General features: G+C 38.1%; 1 protein-coding gene across 1 annotated transcript in view; it reads right to left on the reverse strand.

The window, feature by feature from the left end:
- LOC114046350 (sodium/hydrogen exchanger 4-like) overlaps nt 1-24,973 on the reverse strand; it is an 81,088-nt gene that overhangs the window by 15,757 nt on the left and 40,358 nt on the right. Inside the window, exons 4-7 of the mRNA XM_027866657.1 lie at nt 22,916-23,133; nt 9,789-9,991; nt 7,736-7,822; nt 4,955-5,025 (exon numbers count right to left, since the gene is read on the reverse strand). Of these exons, the coding sequence (XP_027722458.1) occupies nt 4,955-5,025; nt 7,736-7,822; nt 9,789-9,991; nt 22,916-23,133 (579 nt within the window). The remainder of the gene's footprint in view (nt 1-4,954; nt 5,026-7,735; nt 7,823-9,788; nt 9,992-22,915; nt 23,134-24,973) is intronic.

The raw sequence follows: 24,973 nt of genomic DNA on the forward strand, positions 1-24,973 counted from the left end.
TTACAGAATTAAAACTAGAAGGAACCTCAGATACCATCTGTTATCCCCTACCACCACTGTTTTAACCAATAAGGAAACCTAGACCCAGAAAGATTAAATGATTAGTTAAGGTCATACAGGCAATCAGAGACAGGATTTCAACCTAGATCCTCTGACTCCAGAACCACTCTTCTTGAAGATTTCTAATGCAGATGCATTACCCAATGAGGCAGCTCATTCTATCTCTGGAGCGTCTAATCATTAGGAAGTTTTCTTCTTGACATCAAGCTTAAATTTCCCTTTTTGCAGTTACTGCCTTTCCCTCCCATGTCCACTCTCTGGGACCAAACAAATTAATCACCCTAAATCAATTACTTATGAAAAAGGTTTTCATCCAGAAATCCCTAGGAGGCCTACCACAATCAACCCCAAAACATTACCCACCCAAAAGTTTAGAGTTTGCCATGCATGTGCCACCACCACACTATAGTTATTCATAGCTAAAGTTGTGGTCTCCCTCTTGGCATCCTGGGAGGGAGAGAGATCACAGGAAAGGCCTGAAAAGTTGACAAAGTGATTCACTCCATTCATTTGAGACTACATTTTGCTACAGCCACCACTAAATGGCTATTTTTTTAAACTCCGTAACTCTAAGTTTCATCCTGTCCTCTAGGAAATAATGTTTTGAAATGAGTATATTCAAATAAGGAGATCTGAAAATGGGATAGTGTGGAGAAGAGGGAATTTGAAACTATGCACCTCAGAGTTTATCTAGTCCAGCATTCCAGCCAATACAAAAATCTCCTCTACTGTCCCTAGCAGATGGGCAACTTGCTTCTAGTGCGTCACAGAACAACTGGTTGCATTGTTGGGACTTTTAATCAAAACTTCCTTACGTTTTCCCTTTCCCTTTCCCTTTCATTTTTTGGGGGGAGTCTGGATCCGTTATTTCCCCAGAGAACCTGAACAGCAAAACTCCTTCCATCATGAACATGCAACAACTTTATAACTTTTATTCTTAGCGGATGACCAAGGACATTGAAAGTTGAGTGACTGGCCCATAGTTACAGAGGTAGTTCTTGAAAACTGGTCTACCCAACTCTAAATACTTATCCATCTACTATACTATGTTTCCTTTTTTTCCCCCTCCTAGTTATGTTAAGTTAAAATCTGTTGGGATGTGGGGAGAAGGTGGTTTCCAATTCCTCTCTACCAGTTCATCCCACTAATCCCCTAGGATCATTTGCTGTTGACCAACAAGACACGATTAATGGACTGAACCATGTGAATTTCCTTGGGAGTACAAATGACTCAGAACTAGAATTCATGAGAAATTTCAAGAAATTTCTACTGCTTTACAATCTTATAGACTTTATCAAAGACAGGGTCTTTAAGTCAAGCATGTGCCCTTTAACACCAGTCCTAACGAAATAGACAAACATTCCTGAAAGGAAGATAAAATAAGATCATAAAGCAGGCAGGACCTCTTCTACACCCTTAACTGACATGAGGGCATGTGGGCTAACAGCTCAAAACACAATAATAAAGAAAATAGAAGCAGCCAGGAAAAACTGAGTGAGCCAAGGATGGAAATCATAGAAGTGTGTGGTAAGACTCTCTATATCTGTCCCCTAAAATGACCACAGAGCACATTTGGAGCTAATGATATTGAAGAGATTCTGCTCCCTTGGTTAAAGTCGATGTAGAAGAAGAAGAGAAAGAAGGAGAAAATAAGAGAGAGGAGGAAAAAGAGAGAGGAATAAAACCCTCTATTTTCAAAAAGAAAAAGAAGAAAGTAGAGTGTTAAAGTCAACTGTCTTGAACCCATGGAGAGAAAAAGATATTAGAGAAGGGTGTGTTCTGCTTCAGATTTCTTAGAAGGAAAAAGGAAAGCCTGCATGAGTGTGACCTATATTCTTCCCACTATCTTCTAGTCTAATCAGAGGCATATGACAAAGAGAGACACTTGTTTCCTTGTCCCAGGACTCCCAGGAAATGTATAATATTATCTGGTTGTTTTTCTTAGTTTGCTCCTCAGTACCCATTTGGGCCAGTACTGAGAAACTGCACCTTCCAATTTCAAATCAGGACAAAATTGATTAGACTATGTGGTCAGTCAGTCAATCAATCAACCCACAAGAATTTATTAAGCACCTACTATTCAAACCATTGTGCTAATGACTAATACAAAGACAAAAGAGAAAATAACCCATGCCTTTAAAGAAGCTTACATTTTAACAAGGGAGATGTATACATATAATATATATATTATATATATATATGACATATACAAGTTAAGAGAGGAAGAAGCATGGTGTAGTGAATAGAAGTCTGGCTTCAAAGCCCAAAAGACTTGCTGTTTGTTTATTTGTTTTTTGTCAAGTGTTAAACATTTAAATTATACTGATATATATACATTGTACACAAGAAGAAAAATCAGTTTGATGGACAAACTGTATATAGGAAACATAGTACAATAGAAAAGAGAAAAAAATCCCCAGTCTTTTCACACAAGGATGATAACAAGTGTAAACAGTATTTGGAATTGGTATGAAAGGATATGGATTCAAAATCCACCAAAATCCACTCTGGTAGCTGTGTGACTGGGCAAATCATTTCATCTCTCTGTGCCTTAGTTTTCTCACTGATAATATGATAGTGTTGAATGAGATGGCTTTTAAGGTTCTTTCTAGCTCTAAACCTATCAACTAGAAATAAAAATATAAACTAAGGTGTGGATTTTGATGTGTCCTCTTCTTAGTATGACTCAATCAGTAACATCTGATTCTGTTCTATTCTAACAGGAATGGGTCCCAGAAGTGTAGAGACAGTATGATATAGAGTATGGCAAGTTGATTTCAGGGCCAGGAAAAACAGGCTTTAAGTCCTGTGTGTGATGCACACTGGCTGTGTGACCCTAGTCTAAGCAACTTTTTAAGAAGTTAAGTTGCAGAGAACGTGCTGACCAATGGAGGTGAAGGGAGTTTCCTCCCTTGGGAGTCCCTATAGTAATAAAATCACAGCTTCAATCCCTATCTCTATACAGATCGAATACAAGATAATCTTGGAGGAGAAGATACTAGCCACTAAAGGGATCAGGAAAAGTTTCATTTACAAAGTGGCACTCAAGTTAATTTTAGGGGGGCAAGGTAATCAGGATTAAGTGACTTGCCCAGGGTCACACAGCTAGTGTCAAGTGTCTGAGGTCAAATTTGAACTCAGGTCCTCCTGACTCCAGGGCCCTGCTCTATCCACTACCCCATCTACCTGCCCCTCAAGTTAAATCTTTAAAGACAACAGGGATTTCAGAAGGCAGAGGGATAGAGAAAGAGCATTTCCGGCATGGGGGCAGAGTGCAAAGATCTGTAAAGGGGAGATAGAGTGTCATGTGTGAGTCATAGAAAGACCAATGTGGCTCGACTATAGAGGCTGGAAAAGAGTATACCACTAGGTCTGGATTAGTTTGTGAATAACAAATCCAGTAAAATTAGTTTCATTATTCAAATTCTCACTACATATTTCCACTGGGATAGAACCAATTGCTACATTTTGTATACTTTAAATCATGTGAACTGGAAAGCTGGGAATAGACCAGGTTGTGAAGGGCATTAAATGTCAAACAGAAGAGTTTATATTAGATCCCAGACATAATAGAGAGCCACTGGAATTTATTGAGTTGGAGGGAGGGTCACATGATCAGATGCACACTTCAGAAAAATCAATTTGGCAATTGTGTAGAGGAAGGACTGGAAAGGCTAGAAAGCTGAAATAAGATCAAATGGAAAGCTAATGCAATAGTCCCAGCAAGAGGCGATGAGGATCTAAACTGGAATAGCACCTGTGTGACTGCAGAGAGGGCACGTGCCAGAGACGTCATGTGGAGATAGAAGCAACAACAATTGGCCACTGGTTGAATATGTGGGATGATTGAGGAGGTGATACCAAGGATGATATCAAGGTTTTAAACCTGGGTGACTGAAAGGATAGTGATCTCCTTAACAATAACAGGGAAGTCCAGGAGAGGGATGTGTTCCTTAGGAAAGCTGCTAATTAATTACTACATCAGTGTCATTCAGCCTCCCAAACATGCCTGATTTCCTTGCCATTTTATGTCCTGGGAGATCACATATATTAGCATAATACATTATTAGGAATATTATAAATTTGCTTTGAACATATTGAGCTTGAGATGTCTATGGGACATGTAGTTTGAATTATCTGATCGATGATCCAGGACTGAAGTTCAAAGAGAATGACTAGGGTTGGATATATAGAATTGGGAGGTCACCTACATAGAGAGGAATATGTGATTTTTGGCTAGGGGAAGGGGGGGGAGTATATAGAGACGAGAGGAAATTTGAGAAGATCCTGGCCTAGCTTTGAACTAAGAACTTAACTCCCCAATTCTCTTAACCTATAGAGAATCCTCTTGACTTGGATCTGTTGTTCTAATGAAAGCTTGTACAGACAATTCAATAATAAGCAGGAAATTAAGGAGACCTGGTATATCTCCATGTTTCAGGGCACTGGAACAGATCATTTTACAGATTTCTAAAGGATATTACCTCCTTTTGACTTTCATGCAGTGGCCTTACTTCTGCCCATTGGAATGGGAGCTCCTTGAGGGCAGGGACTTTCTTTATACCCACAGTGCTTAAAACAGTTTGTGGAACATGGTAAGTGCCCGTTGTTTTTTGACTGGATTGTTGACTGACTGGAGCAACACAGTCTCTCTTCCTTCCATCAACTTTTCAAACATTTAGAAAATGACCACCATATATCCCTATAGTTTTTTCCTGCTAAAAAATTCATAGTCTCTTTGACCATTTCCTATACAAGATAATTTTTCACATTTCCTGCTTACTTCCCCCAGATATTCTTTATTTTTAAGTCTACACGTCTTTCTAACAATCTCTTCATTAGGATGTTTTCTTTCCCGGGTATCATCTGCCCACAAAATGCCCAGGTTCCTTACTTGTCTCTCACTTGGTAGTGGCTCCACTGTCCACATACATCTTCAATTCCAGCTTTCAAATGGTCCATTAGCTACCAAAATTGAACAGAAGGACAAGATAGTCTGTGAGATGTTAATTCTGACAAATACAGAAACAAAGGTCATGCATGGAGAAAGTTAGGTGCCTGGCAGAATGGGCCTTTAATATCCTGGAACTCTCAGCATGCTCACCTATCTTTCTAAGTATTTTATCTCCATAACACCTGGCATTGTCTTATCGCTTAGTTTCATGGATTTAGAGACTATACATTAATTTTCTGATAATCAGAATTTTTAACAACAACAAATACAGGTTTTCTGTAAAATGCTTTGTATAGTAACCCAGTTGAAATCTCACTGGAAATAGTTAAGAAGTATCCAGTTAATGAAACCTAATTTATACACATCCTAATAATTAATAGCAATCTCTGATCTCTCTAAAAAGAAAGAACAAAAACCACCATTTAGCTTGTTTCTTCTATAGTAAGTAGAGTCAACTATGTGATATAATGGTTAGTGTTCTGAACAAGGAGTCTGGAAGACCTGATTTCAAATCTTGCCTCTTTTACTTGCTAGCTCTACGACGCTGGACAAGTTGCTTAAATGCCTTCAGCCTTAGCTTGCTAATCTGAAAAATGGGGATGATAATAACTCACAGCTTAAGAGGATTGTTATGAGGAACAAATGAGAAAATACATAGAAAGTGCTTTGCAAACCTTAAAGTTCTGTATAAACATTAGGTGTTATAACTACCACAATAGTGCAAATACTATTGCAGGCAATATTAAAATTCTGTCCACAGCTACTTTTGTTCTATCATTAGGCCTGTAATACATCGCATGTTCATCTAAAGCTGTTTAGGGAAAACAAAATGGGAAGTCGGACCTGTGATTTCACTGTAATAGCAAGGAAGGAAATATTTATTAGCAATAAAAATAAATGATATCTCTGAAATTTAGTCTTAAAGTATGCTTGGGCCACTAAGGAGGGAAATGAATTGCCCAGGGTCACCTGGACAATGAGGCAGAGGCAGAAATTTAAAACCCAGGTGTTCCTGACCTCAAAGCCAGCTCTCTATCCAACATGCTACAGGACCTCTCTTTTAGGAATTTAACAAGAGTACATTAGTCTGAAGGAAATAACAGATTGGTCTCCAAATGGATTTAAGGCAGGAAACTTCAGAGTGTTAGCTTCTGACCTTTTCACTAAATAAAATTACAGAATGAATTTAGACCTAAATACTGCATCAGTTCACTGACTTCTGCCATGAGCTAATTGTTCTCTCTCAGAGAAAAAAAAAAGGACAAAAATTTAATATCCTTTGATTTCTTGTAACAAATAATGCTTCTCAATTGCACCTCTCCTTCACTAGATATTGTCACATTTCCATCAGTTTCTAAACGTTTGGATCGGGATTTTTTTTGAGTTTCTGCTGCTCTGATCTCTGTCTCTGTCTGTCTCAGTCTTTGTCTCTCTCTCTCTCTCTGTCTCTTTCCACAAAAATATTTCCAGTCTTTCACCAAAATCCTATTGTATCTCAGGTTCTCAAAGGCCATCCTGATGCAGCACAAACTATGACTGGTTTTACCAAGCTTAAAAGGCTTAAAATACGGGCCTGATGATGGAGTGTGTTGTTGTCTGAGGATTAGCCCAGGATGATGGCCAGGGCAGCCTAAGTATATCTAAGTACAGCGATGTTTATCACAAGATGGTCAGATACTAGGTCATAAAATTTTTTGTCCATAACAATTATGAAATGCTAAGATGAGGCAGCAACTTACTTTGGTGGAGAGTATGCCCACATCATTGAAACCACTGACTTTTTAAAGTAAAAAGTTCCTAATGCTAGAGAGGAACCTTAAAAAAAAAAAAAGGGCTTTGGTCAAGCTGATTTTCACTTTTGAGCAGGCCAGTATGACTTTCAAACCACTACCACCATCTTTTCTCATATTCCAGTGGAGGCTGCCCAGAATCTTGTGCTCAAAAGCCATGGAAATAGCAACTCCCTTCAGGCCACTGGCTGTACTTCTGGACCCAACCTCTATAACCATCACTAAGGAGCAAAACTCTTACCATTCCTGCTTCCACTGATACCACCATTACGAGCCAGATATCAATTACCACCAATGGGTGGCAGCTCATATAGACCAAGAGCAAGAATGTGATGTGACCTGGCAATTGCCAATACAGGTGATATAGTCCCCACCTCCTCAGCAGCTGTAGCAACTGAAGACCTTTAACAGGAAGTTTTCACCTTGGTAATGTCAAATGGTTCACCATTAGAAACTGATATGATCTTAATGTAAATGACATTCAACAAGATATATTAAATTTGTCTGCCTTGCTACCCTCTAAGGAGTACTGGTTGTTACCATCAGACTTCTGGCCAAATCCTCTGTGTATTGTCTCCCTCTCCTTGAGAGCAGGGACAGTCTTACTTCTTGATCTGTGTCCCTGGCACTTAGTGCTTTGCATATAGTAATTGCTTAATAAATGATTTCTCATTCATTCAACAAGGCTGAATGAATTTGCAAAGAGCAGTTATTCTGAGTAAGAGATCACAAGGTCAATGACTGATTGACCTGAGGTCTGAAGTCCAACTTTCTTAGTCATTCTGGCCCAGTATTCAAATGACAACTGCATGACATATGATAGCCTCCCACTCCTACCACAGGTTAATGAAATTAATCTGTTGGAGAAGGTTTTGTGGTTTCTATTGAATCATTTCTCTAATTTTCTTTCTTAGTTAAATAGACAGCTTACACGGGTATGAAGCTCTTCATTGATGGATTCCTTTTTGTTGGTCTTTTTCACATCTAGGTATCTGACCAAAGGGCCAATGGTCATTCCCTGGATTGGAAAGAACAGCAATTTTTTTTCACTTTATTATTCCTATTTAAAACTCAGAGATGAAAATTAGAAGGTAAATGAGATCATACAATTTAGAGTGGAAAAGGACATTAGACATAATCTAATCTGATCTCCTTTTACAGACAAAGAAACTGAGGCACAGAGAGATGAAGTGAAAATTTCAAGGTCACATTACCAATAAGTGGCAGCATTGGGACCGAGCCTAAGTTATCTGTAATGACTTCACTAACAGCCCCACTCCCAGCTGTGTTAAATGAAGAAGCCCCAGGGAAGCTCAAAGCACCTGAATAACCCTGTCAAATTAAGGTCAGCAATAATGGACAAAAGTCCTCTTCCCTTTTCCTTTTTTATGAACTGGCTGCAGTCTTCCAATTCCCTTCCTCCCCCACCCTCCCAGCATGAATCAGCACCTGTTTCCAGCTCCAGGCTTCGTATTCCATTCCCCCAACACTCTAAGGACTCTATAAAACCCCATGAGACTTTACAGTTTTGACATGCCCCATTCCATCCGAGACCCCAGAAAGGTATTCAATTCTACCTGGATCCTAGTAGACCTGACTTGTATCCACCATTCTTCCTGTTTGTCCTTCGTGTTACAAGTGTGTCCCACCAATAAATCTGGCTTGTTTTTTTTTTTTTCTTACTGGAATGCTTCATGCTTCCTTGCACTAAACTACTGTTATTCCAAATCTTCTGAAACTTATATGATGCTTCCTAAAATCAGTGGTATTTCTACTTCACAAAATCTATGAACTTACTTGATACCCTAATTTTCTTAGACTAAAATCTCAACTGGAAAACTGTTCCCACATTATAAAATACAAGAAGGACAGAGAAGGACTGAAGAGGTCATTTGAGTTCAATCCTTCCTTTTATAGGTGAGGAAATTAAGACCTCAGAGAAGGAAAGTCTCAGGGTCTGAAAAATATTTAGTAGCAAAACCAGAACTAGAATTTGGAACTTCAGTGTCCCTACTGAGCTAATTATCTGGTTATTATTATTTATTATGATACTTTATTATAAACAAGCCTTTTGTTATTATTAAATATCATAATTAATCATTCTTTTATTATAGTTAATGATATTGTTTTACATATTATTAGAATTAATAATAACAACAAAATAATTAACTAGTACACTCAATGGGGAATCAAGATTACAAAATTCTACTCTTGCTTCTACCATTAATTACTTTTAATAATAATATAATGCAATCTGAGCAAGGTAACTAATTTTTTAACTTTTTTTATTTTATAAAGAAGGAATAAAATTTTTAATTAATTTTGAATTAATTCTATAAAGATTAATTCTAAGTGAAACATGAACTAGCAAGGTACTGGCAACTCTACTTTCTAGTATTAACTGGGGTCTTAATATTAGAGAGGTCAGGTGGAAGCCACTGTGATCCTCTAGTTGTTAGTACTCTCTCCCTTCTCAAGTTATTTTATATTTATATATTCTACACAGCTCTCCATGGTTGCACTGAAGATGTCGACCTGCTTTGATAGAGGGAATTTCCTCACCTGGAAATTCCTCATACCAGTGAAATCACAGGCCCAGCTCCTATCCCTATCCATGGTTGTGTCCATGTTATGTGTCCCCTCTCATTAGGATATAAGCACCTTATGGGAAGGTGCTCTTTGTAGTCACAATGCCTTAGACATAGTACAAGCTTGATAAATTTGTTGAATTTGAATTTGCATACAGTGGGGCTTGCTTAATATAAATTAAAGCTGCAATACAGTTAAAAGTTGACTTAAGCCAAGACTTTTCAGGAGAATTTGAAGCCTCTGTTCTAATCTTGCATTCCCTTGAGTTATTAAAGCCAAATGCTAAAAATTAAGTAGTGGTTTTTAAAACTTATTCTCTACATATTGAGGGGAGGACAGGAGGAATGTTGGAAATATGATAAGTTATTTTCTTTATTCAAAAGAAACTCACCAACCTGAATGAATACAGTAAAATATATAATAACAAGAGTGGCTGTCACAAACATTTTCTTCCTAGGGAACAAAGACAAGGGCAGCAAAAATGCAAGTGAAAAACTCCCAGCTCCTCTAAGCCCACTGTAGAAGATAATACACTGGTCCTTGATGGTGAAGGGAAAAGTCCGAAACTGGTTACTGACATAGAAGAGAGCAAATACACCTACAAAGGGAAAAGAAAATGTTAGAGAATCCAATCTAATCCCATCTAGTAAACATTTATTAAGGTCCTACAAGGTGTCAGGCACTGTGTTAAGTGTTGAGCATACAATTAATAAAAGAAAGATAATCCCAGCCCTCAAGGAGCTTGCAATCTAAAAGGGGAGACAATACACAAAGGGAGGCAGAGAAAAGATTCATAGCAATATAGGAATCAAGGTCCAACGAATGTGGCTGTAACACTTGGACTTTTCTACACAGACTAATCAAATTCAATGTTTAAATAAGAGAGTGTCTCTATTTAGTCAAACAGATAAGTTCCAGGAGTTGGGGCAGGCGGGTTTTGGTCTACGACAAGCAAAGAAAACCAATGTCACTGAGCAATTCTCTTTGCATTCAGCTGCTCCGGCACCATATTTAGAGCTGAACTAACCATTGTTCAGTGTGAATCCTGCCTTTTAGAAGATCCAAAACCTTCTATGCCAGAGAGTGTTCCTTGATTCAAATGTATTCATCATTTAACAAAAACTTTTTAAGCATCTTCTAGAAGCAGGACATTGTGATACGCACAGCGTATAGACCCCCAAGAAGCAATATGGTCTAGTAGATAGGATGATCTGACACATACCAGCTGGGTAACCATATCACTTAACTTCTCTGGGCCCCAGACAACTGCTTAAAACTATGAGATTCAGTTGAGTTTCCTACAGAAATGAAATCACAGGTTGTACCTTCCTTCGTCTTCCCTCCTCCCACCCCCAAAAATAAGAGTGCATGAAAAATCCAAGTTTCCAAATTGGCAGCAAGATGTGGGACACTTTTTTAAAAGGTCTTCTTAATGTAATATAATGTATAATACAGAATTAATATGTACTATTTCTATATAGCTATATAAAAATTAATATAATAATATGCTCATAATATATTTATGAATATTTTAGAAGAGGATCATATGATCATAGATTTACAATTGGAAGGGACCTTACAGGCCAACTAGTCCAACCTCTTAATTTTATAGATGAGGAAACTGAGGCCAGCAAGGTCAAGTGATTGTCCAAACTCTTACAGTCTGCTTCAGAGACAGTTTTTGAAGGTAGACTTTCTGATTGAAGAGCCAAAGCTCCTTTCCTTTTAATACCCAGCCAGGAAAGACTTTTAGTTTCATGTTTTTGTTATTGTAGAAAAAAAATCTATACATACTTTTAAACCCATAATTCATGAATATTGCTTTTTAAAAAATTGTCTATTCTGACCACCAAGACAAAAATGTAACCAGCCAGAATGGATGCCTAGGAGCCATAATCTCACCAAGCAATCAAGATGATAGACCATATGGAAGTCTTTCTTGCAGAGGCAACAGGAGAGATAGGCCTAATTAGCAGAAGATGGCAGCCCTCTAGAAGTATTTATCAAAAAGACATCTGGGAAATATATTCCAGGAATGGAGGGTATGTTTTAGCAGAAACTAGGGCAACATATTTCCTGTTTATGACAGGGCAAATAGAAAAATCCTAAATAGGGATGATACCATGAGGCATACAAAACTACTAGGGACATCCAACTATTGGAGAACGGAACAAGCATGAAACATAGAGTCAAAGTTAAACAATCCAGAGAGGGGCAAAATGCTTGTGTAGCTAAAGCTGACAAGTGGAACCGCTCAGCTGACTCATAATGACCTCTGTGCTTAATGTTCAATCAGTCCCATTACTTTTGTGAGGACCTGGAGATTAAATGTCAAAAATGTTTTTATCTTCTATGATAATAATGAGTTCACTTTATGGAGATCCATCCTTAATACCTGCTGGCCTTTTCAGTGCCTGAAAAACTTTATATCTTTCATTCAATTACCACTATTCTAATCCTGCATGGAGGTGATGCCTATGAAGATAAATCAGGACCTCCATGAAAGGTGGGGATTGTGTAAGGTCAATCAATAGAGCCTAAGGATCACCAGGAACAAAGTTAAGCTGGTATCTTCAGAAGGGAGTGTTAAGCATTGTTTGTCCAATTTTTTTCCGGTGGAAAATTGGTCCTACGAGTATCTGGATCTGTCTGAAGATGTCAGACTCTCTTTGATTTTACCAGAGCTGCAATAGCCTGTGGTGCTAAATGGTACAATGTATAGAGTGCTGGGCTTGAACTCAGGAAGACATCTTCCTGAGTTCAAATCAGGTATCAGACACTTACTAGCTGTGTGACACTGGGCAAGTCACTTAACCCCGTTTGCCTCGGTTTCTCATCTGTAAAATGAACTGGAGAAGAAAATGGCAAACATCTGTAGTATCTTTGCCAAGAAAACCCCAGATGGGCTCATGAAGAGTAGGAAATCACTGAACAACAATGACCTGTGCCTATAAAAGCACGGGGCTGTCTAAGAAGACTTTTTCCCCCCACCAAATTAAATTATAGTCCACAAAGCTACTAGTAGCCTCAGGATCCATGAGGGTCTAACCCCAGAGGATCCAGTTATTTGTGCTTTCCAGTACCACAGGCAAGGAGCTAAACGGCCAGCCATGCCCCTGCTAGTGGAGGCCAGGGATGTGAAGCTCTTCATTGATGGATGGAGCAACCTCCCTTCTTTGGGAATCCTTTTATAACTTCCTTTCTTGCATCTTAGAAACTGGTGGCTAGGCGACTTGCAATCAAATTCCGGGGCTGACCACAATAAAGGACAAGGTTATCAGTAAAAAAATCAAGAACAATCTGTTAAGAGTCAATTGTGGCTGCCCTCTTCCCTTCCTATATGGATTCCTTGATAGTCAGAACTGCTCCTTATAATCTAAGTAGAATAGTTGCTTGCTCCCAGGTCTAGACTACAGATCCTTTTTGCTATATGGAGGCAAGGAAGGTGATGGTTGGCTATATTCAAGCAGCTCCATCCTTGAACAAATCAAACAACCCTCTACAAGTTGACAATGACCACTGCTTCATTCTAGGGAAATCATGGGATAATAAATTTAAGGCTGGAAGGGACCTTAGAATACTATTAAGTCTAATCACCTAGCTTTACAGATATGTTAACTGATACTCAGAGAAGGTGTTACTTGGATCAGCATTCCACAGCTGGTAGGTATCTAAGGCAGGATTTGAACCCAGGTCTTCCTGACATTGCGCCTTGCTTCCACTCCAAGGCCTTAGATGGACACGCAGAAGATATAAATAGTAATTATATCTCTTTCAGCCAGCAACCCTGACAGTTTTCCCCTCCCAGTCTGATTTTTCTTTATTAAAGGGGCCATCCCTTAACTCACTTCTTTAACAAGCCTAATCACCCAAAGGACATTGCCTCACTCAAAGTGAGAACTTGGAAGACTTTAGCTTAAAAAGGCCAAAGTCTCCCACTGTATCCTGGGACATCTCCAGTTGTCCTGATCTATATCTGTGACTGGACCCAGATGGCTTTGGAGGAGAAAGTGAGACTGGGGACTTTGCACAGCCCTCCCTCACTTAAATCCAATTTAACTGCAAGTCATGGCATCATTTTCCTGATGTCATGGTCCTCTTTGAGAATGAAGGACAGATCACACAACACCTTCAATAGATGACAAATTTCTGGTTCTATTGAAAGTTTCCTGTTTTGCTAGTTCACAGTTTTAGCCTGCAGTAGATCATCAAAATCCTCAAAGTAAGCCAGTAGCAAGCTGTTTTCATTAACATATGGTGGAAAATTCCTACTCTTATGCTTTACCATGTCATGGATGTGGTTAGGTTCTCAAAGTCTATTCTAGAAGAGCACAAACTCTGGCAAATAATACTAATCTGTCTCTTTCTTTCTCATATATGTGTGTGTGTGTATGTATATAGGTATGTGTGTGTGTGTGTAAGCAACAAATAACATTTACATACATAACATACCCACACACACATCCATAAGGAAGTGACCCAAGTTAACAGCTTTGTATCCATCAACTTCTAGTATCTCTGGGCACTGGAAGCCCCAAAGCTAACTTCCTTATTAGATTATTAAGCACTGGAATTTAGGGTCTCCAAACCAGAAGAGCTGGTTTAGAAGTTAGCAAGAGGAATGTGACATTGTTACCCCATAGGATTATAATCTTTGCCTTGGAAAAAATCACTGAAGGCAGTGAAAGGAGTATAAAGGTAGAGAGGGGTGGGGTGGGAGCAAGGAGTCTTTCTGAATCCTGAAGGCAGCTCTCTGGTGCTGATAGTGTTCCCAGGGATATGAGGGAGCTGTTTATACACTTTCTGCAGCTGCAGTCTTTGGGTCTGGGGGCTTTCAGATCCTGGTGGGGTTCTTTTCATCCTCTTCTCTTTCCTTCATGGGTTTTGGGATAAGACTGCTTCATATATTCCCAGATTCTTGGTGGGACTCTTTTTCCTAAAGAAAGATATTCTTAAAGAGTGTATTTAATTGCCCTGCCAAGATTCTATCTTTTTTCAGCTCTGGATCAAAGCTGAAAAGGCCTTCTTGAGCTTTGAGGGTAAAGAATTGCAAACCACAACTCCCAATCTAAGGGCGGAAAATGCATTAGGATGTACAAAAGAACACTGATCTCTGAGTCAAGGATTCTAGGTCTAGGTTTGCCACTGACCAGTTCTGTTACCTTGGCTTGTTCTCTGAGCCCGATTTCTACAACTGTAAAATAAGTATCTATATAAAAACATTGAACTGGATGATTTCTAAGGTTCTTTCTTGCTCAGAAATTCCATGTATATCCTATTTGCGAAAATATAACCCCCTTCCTTTTCCTTTCCATATGCACAAGTATGGGCAGCTGGTTGGAAAAGTGGATGGAGCACTGGGCTTAAAATCAAGAAGATTCATCTTCATGAGTTCAAATCCAGACTCAGACACTTACTAGCTATGTGATTCTGAGCAAGTCATTTAACCCTCTTTTGACTCACTTCCTCATCAGTAAAATAAGCTGAAGAAGGAAATGGCAAACCACTCCAGTATCTTTGCCAAGAAAACGCCAAATAGGGTCAATGAAGAGTCAGACATAATGGAAATGACCCAACAACAACAAACAGGAACAAAATGCATGAATATCAAATTTTATATTAAAGAGATAATGACTTAGTGGTTAAAGTACCAGGAATTGGCATCAGGAAAAAAACAAGTTGAATTCCTGGATCAGATAGTTGTCAGACATATGACAGTGAGCAAGACATTTTACCTCTCTCAGCCTCAGTTTCCTCATTTGTAAAATAAGGATAATAATAACACTTGCCTCACAAGGCTGTTGTTGGGATCAAGTAAATTAATGTTTGCAAAGGTCTTGATAAACCTCAAAGACTATATATGTATGTGAACTGTTCTTATAAATCTAAAATTACCCATTCAATCAACAAGTATTTATTAAGCACTATACTAGAACTAGAGATACAAATTAAAAAATGAGACAGTCCCTGGATTTAAACACTTACATTCTATTGGGAGTCTACACAAAGAATATACGTGGAAGGTGGACATGTTTGTATTTTAACTAAAATTCCCCCAGAGATATCAATTTCAGTGCTCTGGGTCTGATAAAGTTATATCCCTGTTTTCAAGGAAGGATGCTGTTCATTTATTGGGCACAATTTGCACCATTATATATCTCTAGACTCACAGTTACAGTTCTGGAGAAGTTGAGGAGCAGCCCATAACAGTTTTGGTTAAAACTTTAACACACACACCTGCTGCTTGCCATCTTCCCTGTCCCCTGCTTCTCTGGCAAAATTCAAGCTATTGTGGAAACAGGTTCTGTGGTTCTACTTTTATTACATTTGTAATAGAGGAAAGTGGGCCCAGAGAATTAGTGACCTGGCCTAGGTCATCTGTGTAGTTTCCTTAGTTTAGGTTGTGCATCCATCATCCATACTACTATTTAATGTCAGCTTCCCACTTTTGCTGAATTTACTTAGAATTGTGGTCACCTAGGTAGCAAAATGAATAGAGCATGGGACTTGGTGATAAGAAGACCCAAGTTCAAATCCACCCTCAAATAATTCCTAGCTACATGACACTGGGCAAGTCCCTTAAGCGCTGTCTTCCTCAGTTTCCCCATCTGTAAAATAGAGATAATAATGATAGCATCTACATCACAGGGTTGTTGTGAGGATCAAATGAGATAATAATTGTAATGTGCTTAACTGGCATAGTAAGTGCTAAACAAATACTAGCTATTATTATTCATATTGTTTTAGAACTGGAAGATCCTTTCCAGATCATCTTATTTAATCCCCACATTTTACAGCTAGGGAAACATGCCCAGAGCGGTTAAACACAACTTTCTTCTTATGATTCTTAGTTCAGTGTTCTTTCCACTATACCACATTTCTTATATTTCATTTTCTTCCCTAATCATCTCTGATAGGTACTCATATTGAGTATTACATTCAATAGTATACTCCTGAATTCTTGATGCACTTTCCCAAATGGCAAAAGCAGGATGTGTAACAAAGGGGACTTCATAGCTGAACACTCCAAGGCAGTCTTCCCAACTACTCCTGATATTTTTTTTTCTTTACTCCCACAGTATCTCAGAGTTAGAAGGAGCCCTGAGAGCCCATCTCGTCCATTCCATATCAGGAGTCCCCTTTAAAAACAACCCCCAACAGGGGATCATCCAACCACTGCTTAAAGATGGCAGAAAGAAGGTGTGAAGTTGCCTGAGCTCTCACCAGTTTCCCTCAAAAACAACATTAAACCAAGCCTCTAAACAGATTCTGGAGTGACAGAACCCACAAAAAGACAGAGTGAAACAATAACCATCAGCAAGCATCATATATAATGGGGATAAGCTACAAACATTCCCAATAAGATCAAGGGTGAAACAAGAATGCCCATTATCATCACTATTATTCAATATTGTATTAGAAGTATTAGTGTTAGCAATAAGAGAAGAAAAAGAAATTGAAGGAATTAGAATAGGCAATGAGGAAACAAAACTATCACTCTGCAAATGAGATGATGGTATACTTAGAGAATCCTAGAGAATCAACTAAAAAACTAGTTGAAATAATCAACAACTTTAGCAAAGTTACAAGATATAAAATAAACCCACATAAATCATCAGCATTTCTATATATTACCATGGAAGCCAAGCAGCAAGAGATAGAAAGAGAAATTGCATTTAAAATAACAAGACAAACAAAACCCATGCAACCAAGATTAGAAGGAAAACAGAAAGCTGGAAAACAATTTTTACAGTCAGTATTTCTCATAAAGGCCTCATTTCTCAAATATATAGAAAACCGAGTCAAATTTATAAGAATACAAGTCATTCCCCAATTGACAAATGGTTAAAAGATGTGAACAGGCAATTTTCAGATTAAGAAATTAAGCTATATATAGTCATACAAAAAATGCAAATTAAAACAAATCTGAGGTACCACCTCACGTCTATCAGATTAGCTAATATGACAGAAAAGGAAAATGATAAGTGTTGGAGAAGATGTGGGATAATTGGAACACTAATGTTGTGTAGAGTTGTGAACTAATACAACCTGGAGAACAATTTGGAACTTTGCCCAAAGGGCTATAAAACTTTGCTTACCCTTTGACCCAGCAATACTACTTCTAGATCTGTATCCCAAAGAGATCATAAAAATAGGAAAAGCACCCACTTGAATAAAAATATTTATAGCATCTCTTTTTGTGGTGGCCAAGAATTGGAAATTGAGGGGATGCCCATCAATTGGGGAATGGCTGAACTATGAATGTAATGGAGTGCTAACATTCTATAAGAAATGATCAGCAGGCAGATTTCAGAAAAAACCCGGAAAGCCTTATATGAATTGTTGTTGAGTGAAGTGAGTAGAACCAGGAGAACGCTGTACACAGTAACAGAAATATTGTGCAATGATTAACTATGATAGACTTAGCTCTTCTCAGCAACACAATGATCCAAGACAATTCCAAAAGACTTGTGATGGAAAATGCTATCCACATCCAGAGAAAGAATTATGGATCTGAATGCAGATCAAAGCACACTATTTTCACTTTTTGTTCTTTCTCATGGTTTTTCCCTTTTGTTCTGATTCTTTTTTCACGACATGATTAATGTGGGACTATGTTTAACATGATTGTACATCTCTAAACTATATCAGAGTATTTGCTGTCTTGGAGAGGGGAAAGGAACGGAAGAAGGGAGAAAAATTTGGAACTCAAAATCTTACAAAAATAAATGCTGAAAATTATCTTTACATGTAATTGGAAAAAAATAACATATTAAGTGAAAAAGAGAAAAAGAAGGGGAAAAAGACCTCTAGGGAAGGTAAATCCTCCCTGAGATAGCTCCATCTAAGTTTCCCCCTCTCTGTCAGCAAGTCACTCCCTATATTAGGCCAAAACCTACTTCTGCAACGTCCACCCACCTACCCTTCCCAGTCAAGCAGAACCAGTAGAATACCTCTGCCATGAAGCAGTCTTTCTAGCCCTGGACCTTTCTTCTCTCTTTTCTGGTGCCTGAGTTTTAGGGTTAGGCCTATTTCTCATGCTCCCTTTTCTCTAATGAGGCTCCACTTCCTAGAGACAGCTTTTTGAATCCTGGAATGCTTTGAGGAAGCAGCTGGTGGTATAGTGGGTCCTGGAGTCTGGAAGACCTGAATTCAAATTTGGCCTCAGACGCTTACTAGCTATGTGACCTTGGAAAAGTCACCTAACCTCTGTTTGCTTTGCTTTCCTCAGCTATAAAATGGGGTTAATAATAGCACTCAGCCCCAGGGTTATTATGAGAACCAAATGAGACAATATTTGTAAAAAAGCATTTAGTTGACACATTGTTGTTGTTCAATAGTTCAGGCATGTCTGACTCTTTGTGACCCCGTCAGGAGTTTTCTTGGCAAATATACTATTGTGGTTTGCCTGAGGCCAGACTTGAATTTTGTGTCTTTCTAGGTCTTGTATAAATAAATGTTTATTCTTTTCCTCTTCCCTTTCAGCTGTCCCTATTTTACCTTTCTATATTGAGGTCCTATGGCAAAGTCCTGTAACTGTAATGGGTTTATGTTCCTTCTATTCCACACTGACTATCAGCCCAAGAATAAAGCTCCTTCTGCCCCCTCCCTGTGATGATCTAGCTAACATTAGAGTGAGTCTTGGCACAGATGTGAGCTGACCTAACAGGGTGAGTACTTCAAACATCCCTCCATGCTGTAAAACCAGCCTGGCAGCCAGAATTCCATGAGCCCTACCTTGACCATCAAATAGAACCAGAGAGCAGACACCTCTTCTATTGCTCCATCCACCCACTCTTACTCAAGGACTGCTAAACATACCAACATTCTCTTTGCCACTGTGAAGCTTGGGACAGCCTCTTGACCTGTGGCGCCTCTCAGAATCTCTGTGATTCTGAGTTATTGTCTTGCAAGACTGAATCTACCTTACCTGACGACATGCTCCCTCAAATCCATCCATGTGCCATACCTTTGGCTTTGCTATCCCAATCTTTTCTACTCTTTCATTGTGACCTTCAGGACCCCAGTTCTATTGTTAACAAACCACCCTTCACATTTGACTTTGTGACCTCCTTCTAGAAGTTATTTTGTATATATTTTGTGCATTTTCTAATTTGTTTAACATATCAACATACATGTGCCATCCCCAGCCCCCAATACAATCGAAGTTTCTTGAATAAAGAGATGATTTCCTTTTTGACTCTGCATCCCTAGTGCCCAGCATAGTGCCCGGTACGTAGTAAATGGTATTAAATGCACATTGAAATTGAATGAAGTAAATTGAACAATTGAACTGGCAACACTGCCTAGCTGTAGGGGTGGGCAACCTGTGGTCTTCTAGGTTCTTGGGTGTGGCCTTTCGATTGAGCATAGAACAAATCCTTTTATTAAGGGGATTTATTCTGTGAAGTTTGGATTCAGTCAAAGGGGCACACTTGAGGACCTAGAGGGTCACGTGGTCCAGAGGCTGCAGATTCCTCACCCCTAGATAGTATAAGGTTAGAATATTGCTGTAGTGTAGGAAATGACGAGTTGGTAGACTTTGAAAAAGTTGGAAAGACTTGGACTTATGAAGGAAGAGGTTATCCATCCTCAGAGAAACAGAAGACAAATAAGTATAGTATGATCTTACATGGATGTATATGAATGTATATGTCTATATATAAGTATGACTATAGATATCTAGGTATGTGTATAGGTGTATGGGGGAAGGGCAGAGGAAGGGGGGAAAAAGAACAACATAAAAAGTGCATAGCAGAGAACAAAAGAAAACTTACAAGGGAGCAAAGAAAAGATGTACAGTTCTGAATGTAACGAGTAGTATTTATTATAAAAGATTTCTTGAAATGGAAATTTATTGTTGTATATTTGGAATCCTCTCTTATGTTCTGCTGTGCCCATGGCAATGCTTTTTTTTTCCTTTTCTTATTTTGTATTTGTTTCAATATTTATAATGTTTTTAATGTATTTATATTGTTTCTTTATTGTATTTATTATATTGTTTCTAAAAATACAATAATGTATTTATAATGTTTCTTTTTCTTTTCTTATTGTGTATTTAAGTTTAAAATGAAAAAAAAACTGAAAAAAAATAAGGTCTGATAGACTGTTTTCCCTTATGCCAGGTATATTTTCTCAAGATCCTTAACACTTATTCCAAATCAGGAGCTCCTGTTCTATTTTAGGGGAAAGTCTTCTAACAGTGCTAAGATTTGTTTGACCCAGGATATAATTTGTGAGCTGTTTATAATCCATAGCTGATTAAAATGCAAGAATGTAGAAATTGGCAGATAGATGAGAGGGAAGGGGACAAATTTATTAGGCTAAATATAAACATGTTGATGTAAAAGTTCTCTTAACATTTTTTTTAAAGTCCATTCACTCTGGACCAGTGATCTGCACATAATTTGGCCACATAATGAGAAGACAGAACTCTTTGGAAAAGATCCTGTTGTTGGGAAAGATTGAAGGCAAAAGGAAGGGGGATGGCAGAAGATGAGATGGGTAAATAGTGTCATGGTCACAATGAACGTGAACTTGGACAGACTTTGAGAGATAATGGATGATAGAAGGATGTAGTATGCTATGGTCTATGGCAGACTTGCACAACATACAGGTGGTCCGACAAATCATTTTGGGCAGCCGGCAAAAAATGTAGGGTTGCTGCAATATCATGTGACCCATGGCAACCAACTGATATCTTAACCAACTGTTAGACTTTAGTCTAACCTATCTGCAGCCCGAAGAAGTTTACAAGTTGTGCAGGTCTGGTCTATGGGGTCATGAAGAGTTGAGCACTCAGTGACTCAACGATGAAACTACAACAAGCAATCCGCCAAGTGGGTTCTGTGCCCCTCAGGCAACACTCTGGCATGACTGCATAGAAGCCACAGCCTGACCCTAAAGATTATATAATCCACCAATCAGAGGGTGAATCTCACCATCAGTGGGTTCATTACCAATATAACTATAATGATCCTTATCTCTAACATTCCCTTACCCTGTGTGCAAATTCCCAACCTTCCTCCTTCAGAACTGAGTTTGCCCTTCCACCCAGACTGTTATGACTGATACCAGGGCACAGATGCCTCTGGGAAAATCCACCTCCCTCCACCTTATTCCCCATCACCTTCCCAGAGCATCTATTGGTTCAGAGAATCTCTGCGCTTTAGGGAAGTAATGATGGATTCACTGGGTGAGTTCGTGGGTGAGTAAAAAGCCTATCTCCTCTTTTTCTCATTTAGAATAGGACAGAATTAGTTGACATGGGTGAATTGGATAACACAGATCTCACTCTGGTATCTTTATCCCTAAACCCCACATTGTTCAAGACTTCCCTCTTACTGTCAAGAGCACCACCATTTTCCAAGATCGCAACTTTGGTGTCATCTTCAGCCCCTCACTCTCCCGTCCCACAATTTAATCAGTTTCCAAATGTGATTGTCTCTAACTCTACAACGTCCCTATCCTGGTCTATTTCAATAGCCTTTTATTCGTCCTCTTGTTTCAATTTCCACCCCCACTCCCCCAATCCAATCCAACCTCCATTCAATTGCCAAATTGATTTTCCTAAAGCTCAGGTCTGACCATAACACCTTCCTCAATAATCTCTAGTGGTTCCCTATTTAATCTAAAATAACATTATTTCACCTTCATCTCATCTTTTAAAAATGTCACACCCCTTATCAATAAATTCCAATGGCTTCCTATTACCTTGAGGATTAAATATAAAATCCTCTGACTTTTAAAGTCTTTCACTTTAGGGACAATCCTTCCTATCAATACTGGCCCTCTTGATGCTCCTTGGACATGACACTCATTCTTTAGACCCTGTGCATTTCCACTGGCTGTCCCCTATACCTTGAATGTTCTTCCTCCTTCCACTTCCTGGATTCTTTGGCTTCCTTCAAATCTCAGCTCGAATCCTACTTTGTGCAAGAGGCTATTTACACTGTATATATCTTGTCTCTGCTTAGTTTTTTTTATATGTTTTCTCTCTCCCATTAGAATGTGATCTCTTTGAAAGCAGGGACAGTTTTTTTGTTTTGTTTTGTTTTGTTTTTTGCTTTTCTTTGTATGTCATTACTTCCCACACTCCCTGGCATACAGTAAGCTCTTTATTAATGCTTGTCCTTGATTGACTGATTTCTGTTTTTATGTAAGTTTTATAATACACACTATTAATACAATAAAACATGTACATAGCATAAATAAATGTATATCTATTGGGGTCCATGTTCAATTTTTTTTCACTAATGGGGCACATGATAAAAACAGTCTGGAAACCTCTGCTTTAGGCAATTGTGTATTATCTTATCATGTGAAAAATGTTCTGATCTGCGTGCGTAGGTGAAAAATGTTTCCTGGCTGTGTAACATGCCTATTCTTTCTTGACTGGTTAAACCGGTTAGTGTCAAGTTTCTACTTTATTTTTATATTGAATCTATTTTTTTCCTTAAAAAAAAAAAGACACAGCATTGCAACTCTCCAGGGTTGTGACATTGAAAGGCTGGCTTCTTACTTATTGCTCTCCAAATCTGGCAGAAGATCAGGGTGAAGCAGACAAAAGCCCAGTTCCACTCATGGTCTTTTCCCACTGTCGACACTCCCATGAAGATGAAGATCAGGGTCTCACTGACACTGCTCAGCATCTTCATGAAGTATTTGATGGTGGTGTAGGAGGTCTGTGACACATTTTCTTCCACATACTTTTTCATTGTCACGGCACAAGCTGTGATCCTATAGGTGCAACAAGAGTGTCAGTCAAAGCTACCAATTCTTCAATGAAAACTTCAAAAATCATCTTGCTGACAGGATAGCTATACACTTATCCTATCTTTTAACCCAAATGACCTTCCTTCTTTGTTGCTATACTGTAGATTTTTAAAAAATTCTTTTTCTGACACTGACCATCTCTTTAAGGTAAGAACTCTTAACCTGGGATCCAGTTTTATATAACCAATTATGTAAAGGTTTTAGCCAGATATATAAAGGTACAGATATAGATAAATATATAAAGGTATATATAGATAGATAGATAGATAAATCTTTATATATAAATATATGTAAGTATTTTATATAAAGGCAAGGTTTTTATGTTAAGCCTTATAGTATAATATATATATACATATACGCACACATAGATAAATAGTTATATATGTTACATGTATGTATATATCTGTGTACATATTTATAAAACTATTTTGATTTAATTGGTTTCCATTGTAATCTTATGCATTTTAATTTGTTCATTTAAAAATGTACTAAGAAGGGGTCCATAATCCTCACAAAACTGCTAAGGAGGTCCATGACACACCCAAATAGGGTTAAGTGTCTAAAGTTAAGAGTTGGTAGCAACTTATATTTTCAAAATAGAGCAGCTAATGCAATGCCAAACAGCCAGTGTTTGCTTCTGATGATTATGATATAATAACTTGGGAAGAGTGGGCATGGTATAACCTTTACACGATAAAATGTCAATAGTCTATTTGTAAATAGTGGAAAGGATAGCTTGCATCTTCCACTTTAAGTCACCAGTTAAGCTTTCACCTTAAATTTCCACATTCCAATTCTTTCCTCTCCATTTCAAAGATTACTTTCTTTTTTTCACATTTATAAATATATTTATAATTATGTATACATTATATGTTATGTATTATATATACACACCCGTGTGCACATGCACGTGCGCGCACACACACATTAGACTGTGAGCTCCTTGAGAATAGGAACTTTTTTTTATTAAACAATTTATTCATTAATTTTTAGTTTTCAACATTAACTTCCATAATATTTTGAGTTTCAAATTTTCTCCCCCTTCTCCTTCCACTTCCCCAGGATGGCGTGCAGTCTGATATAAGGTAAAAGAGCACTTTCAATGGCACTAATTCAGTATCAACAGCCTGGGAGGCATAGCTCAGTCAGGCGTGGTACCAGTCTTGTTCTTACTAACTGTATAACATTTCTAATAGTTTTTATGTAGATAGTTCAATTAAAATCTGTGAGTTCCAGATAGTTCAATTAAAATGTGTGAGTTCCTGGGCACTGGTACAGAGAGGACTCAAGAGGTCAGATCAGACTAACAATCATAAACAAAATCACTCTTAGGAACAAAAGTCTGAGAGCTACATTGAAGAAGGCAAATTCAAAATTTTTCATTTCAGAGAACATCCAGACTTCTCACTTTCTCCAGTCACCTGTTTTCTCTCCACACTGAAGTAGATAAACAATAATCCTTGCTCTGCCATAGGAGAATGAGAATGTAGTGGTTGGTGGTAGTAGCAGTCAAGAATGAATGGCTCCACTTGTATGTATGTATGTATGTATGTATGTATGTATGTATGTATGTATACACACACATACAACATTATATATAAAATCATATATAATTTTATATAACTAATGTATGTAATTACATATATAATTTTGATTTCTTTTGAATTTTACAATTGAATTACTTTGGAGGCTTCAGACCTCTTTTAATTAATTGAAAGGTACTATTAATTCAGTAATTTCTCATTACTGGAAGTTAGTAATAGGAAATTAACACTGAAATATTCTTCCTGCTTTCTCCTTTAGC

Source organism: Vombatus ursinus, unplaced genomic scaffold (assembly GCF_900497805.2).
Source record: "Vombatus ursinus unplaced genomic scaffold, bare-nosed wombat genome assembly UNPS02014781.1, whole genome shotgun sequence".
NCBI lineage: Eukaryota > Metazoa > Chordata > Mammalia > Diprotodontia > Vombatidae > Vombatus > Vombatus ursinus.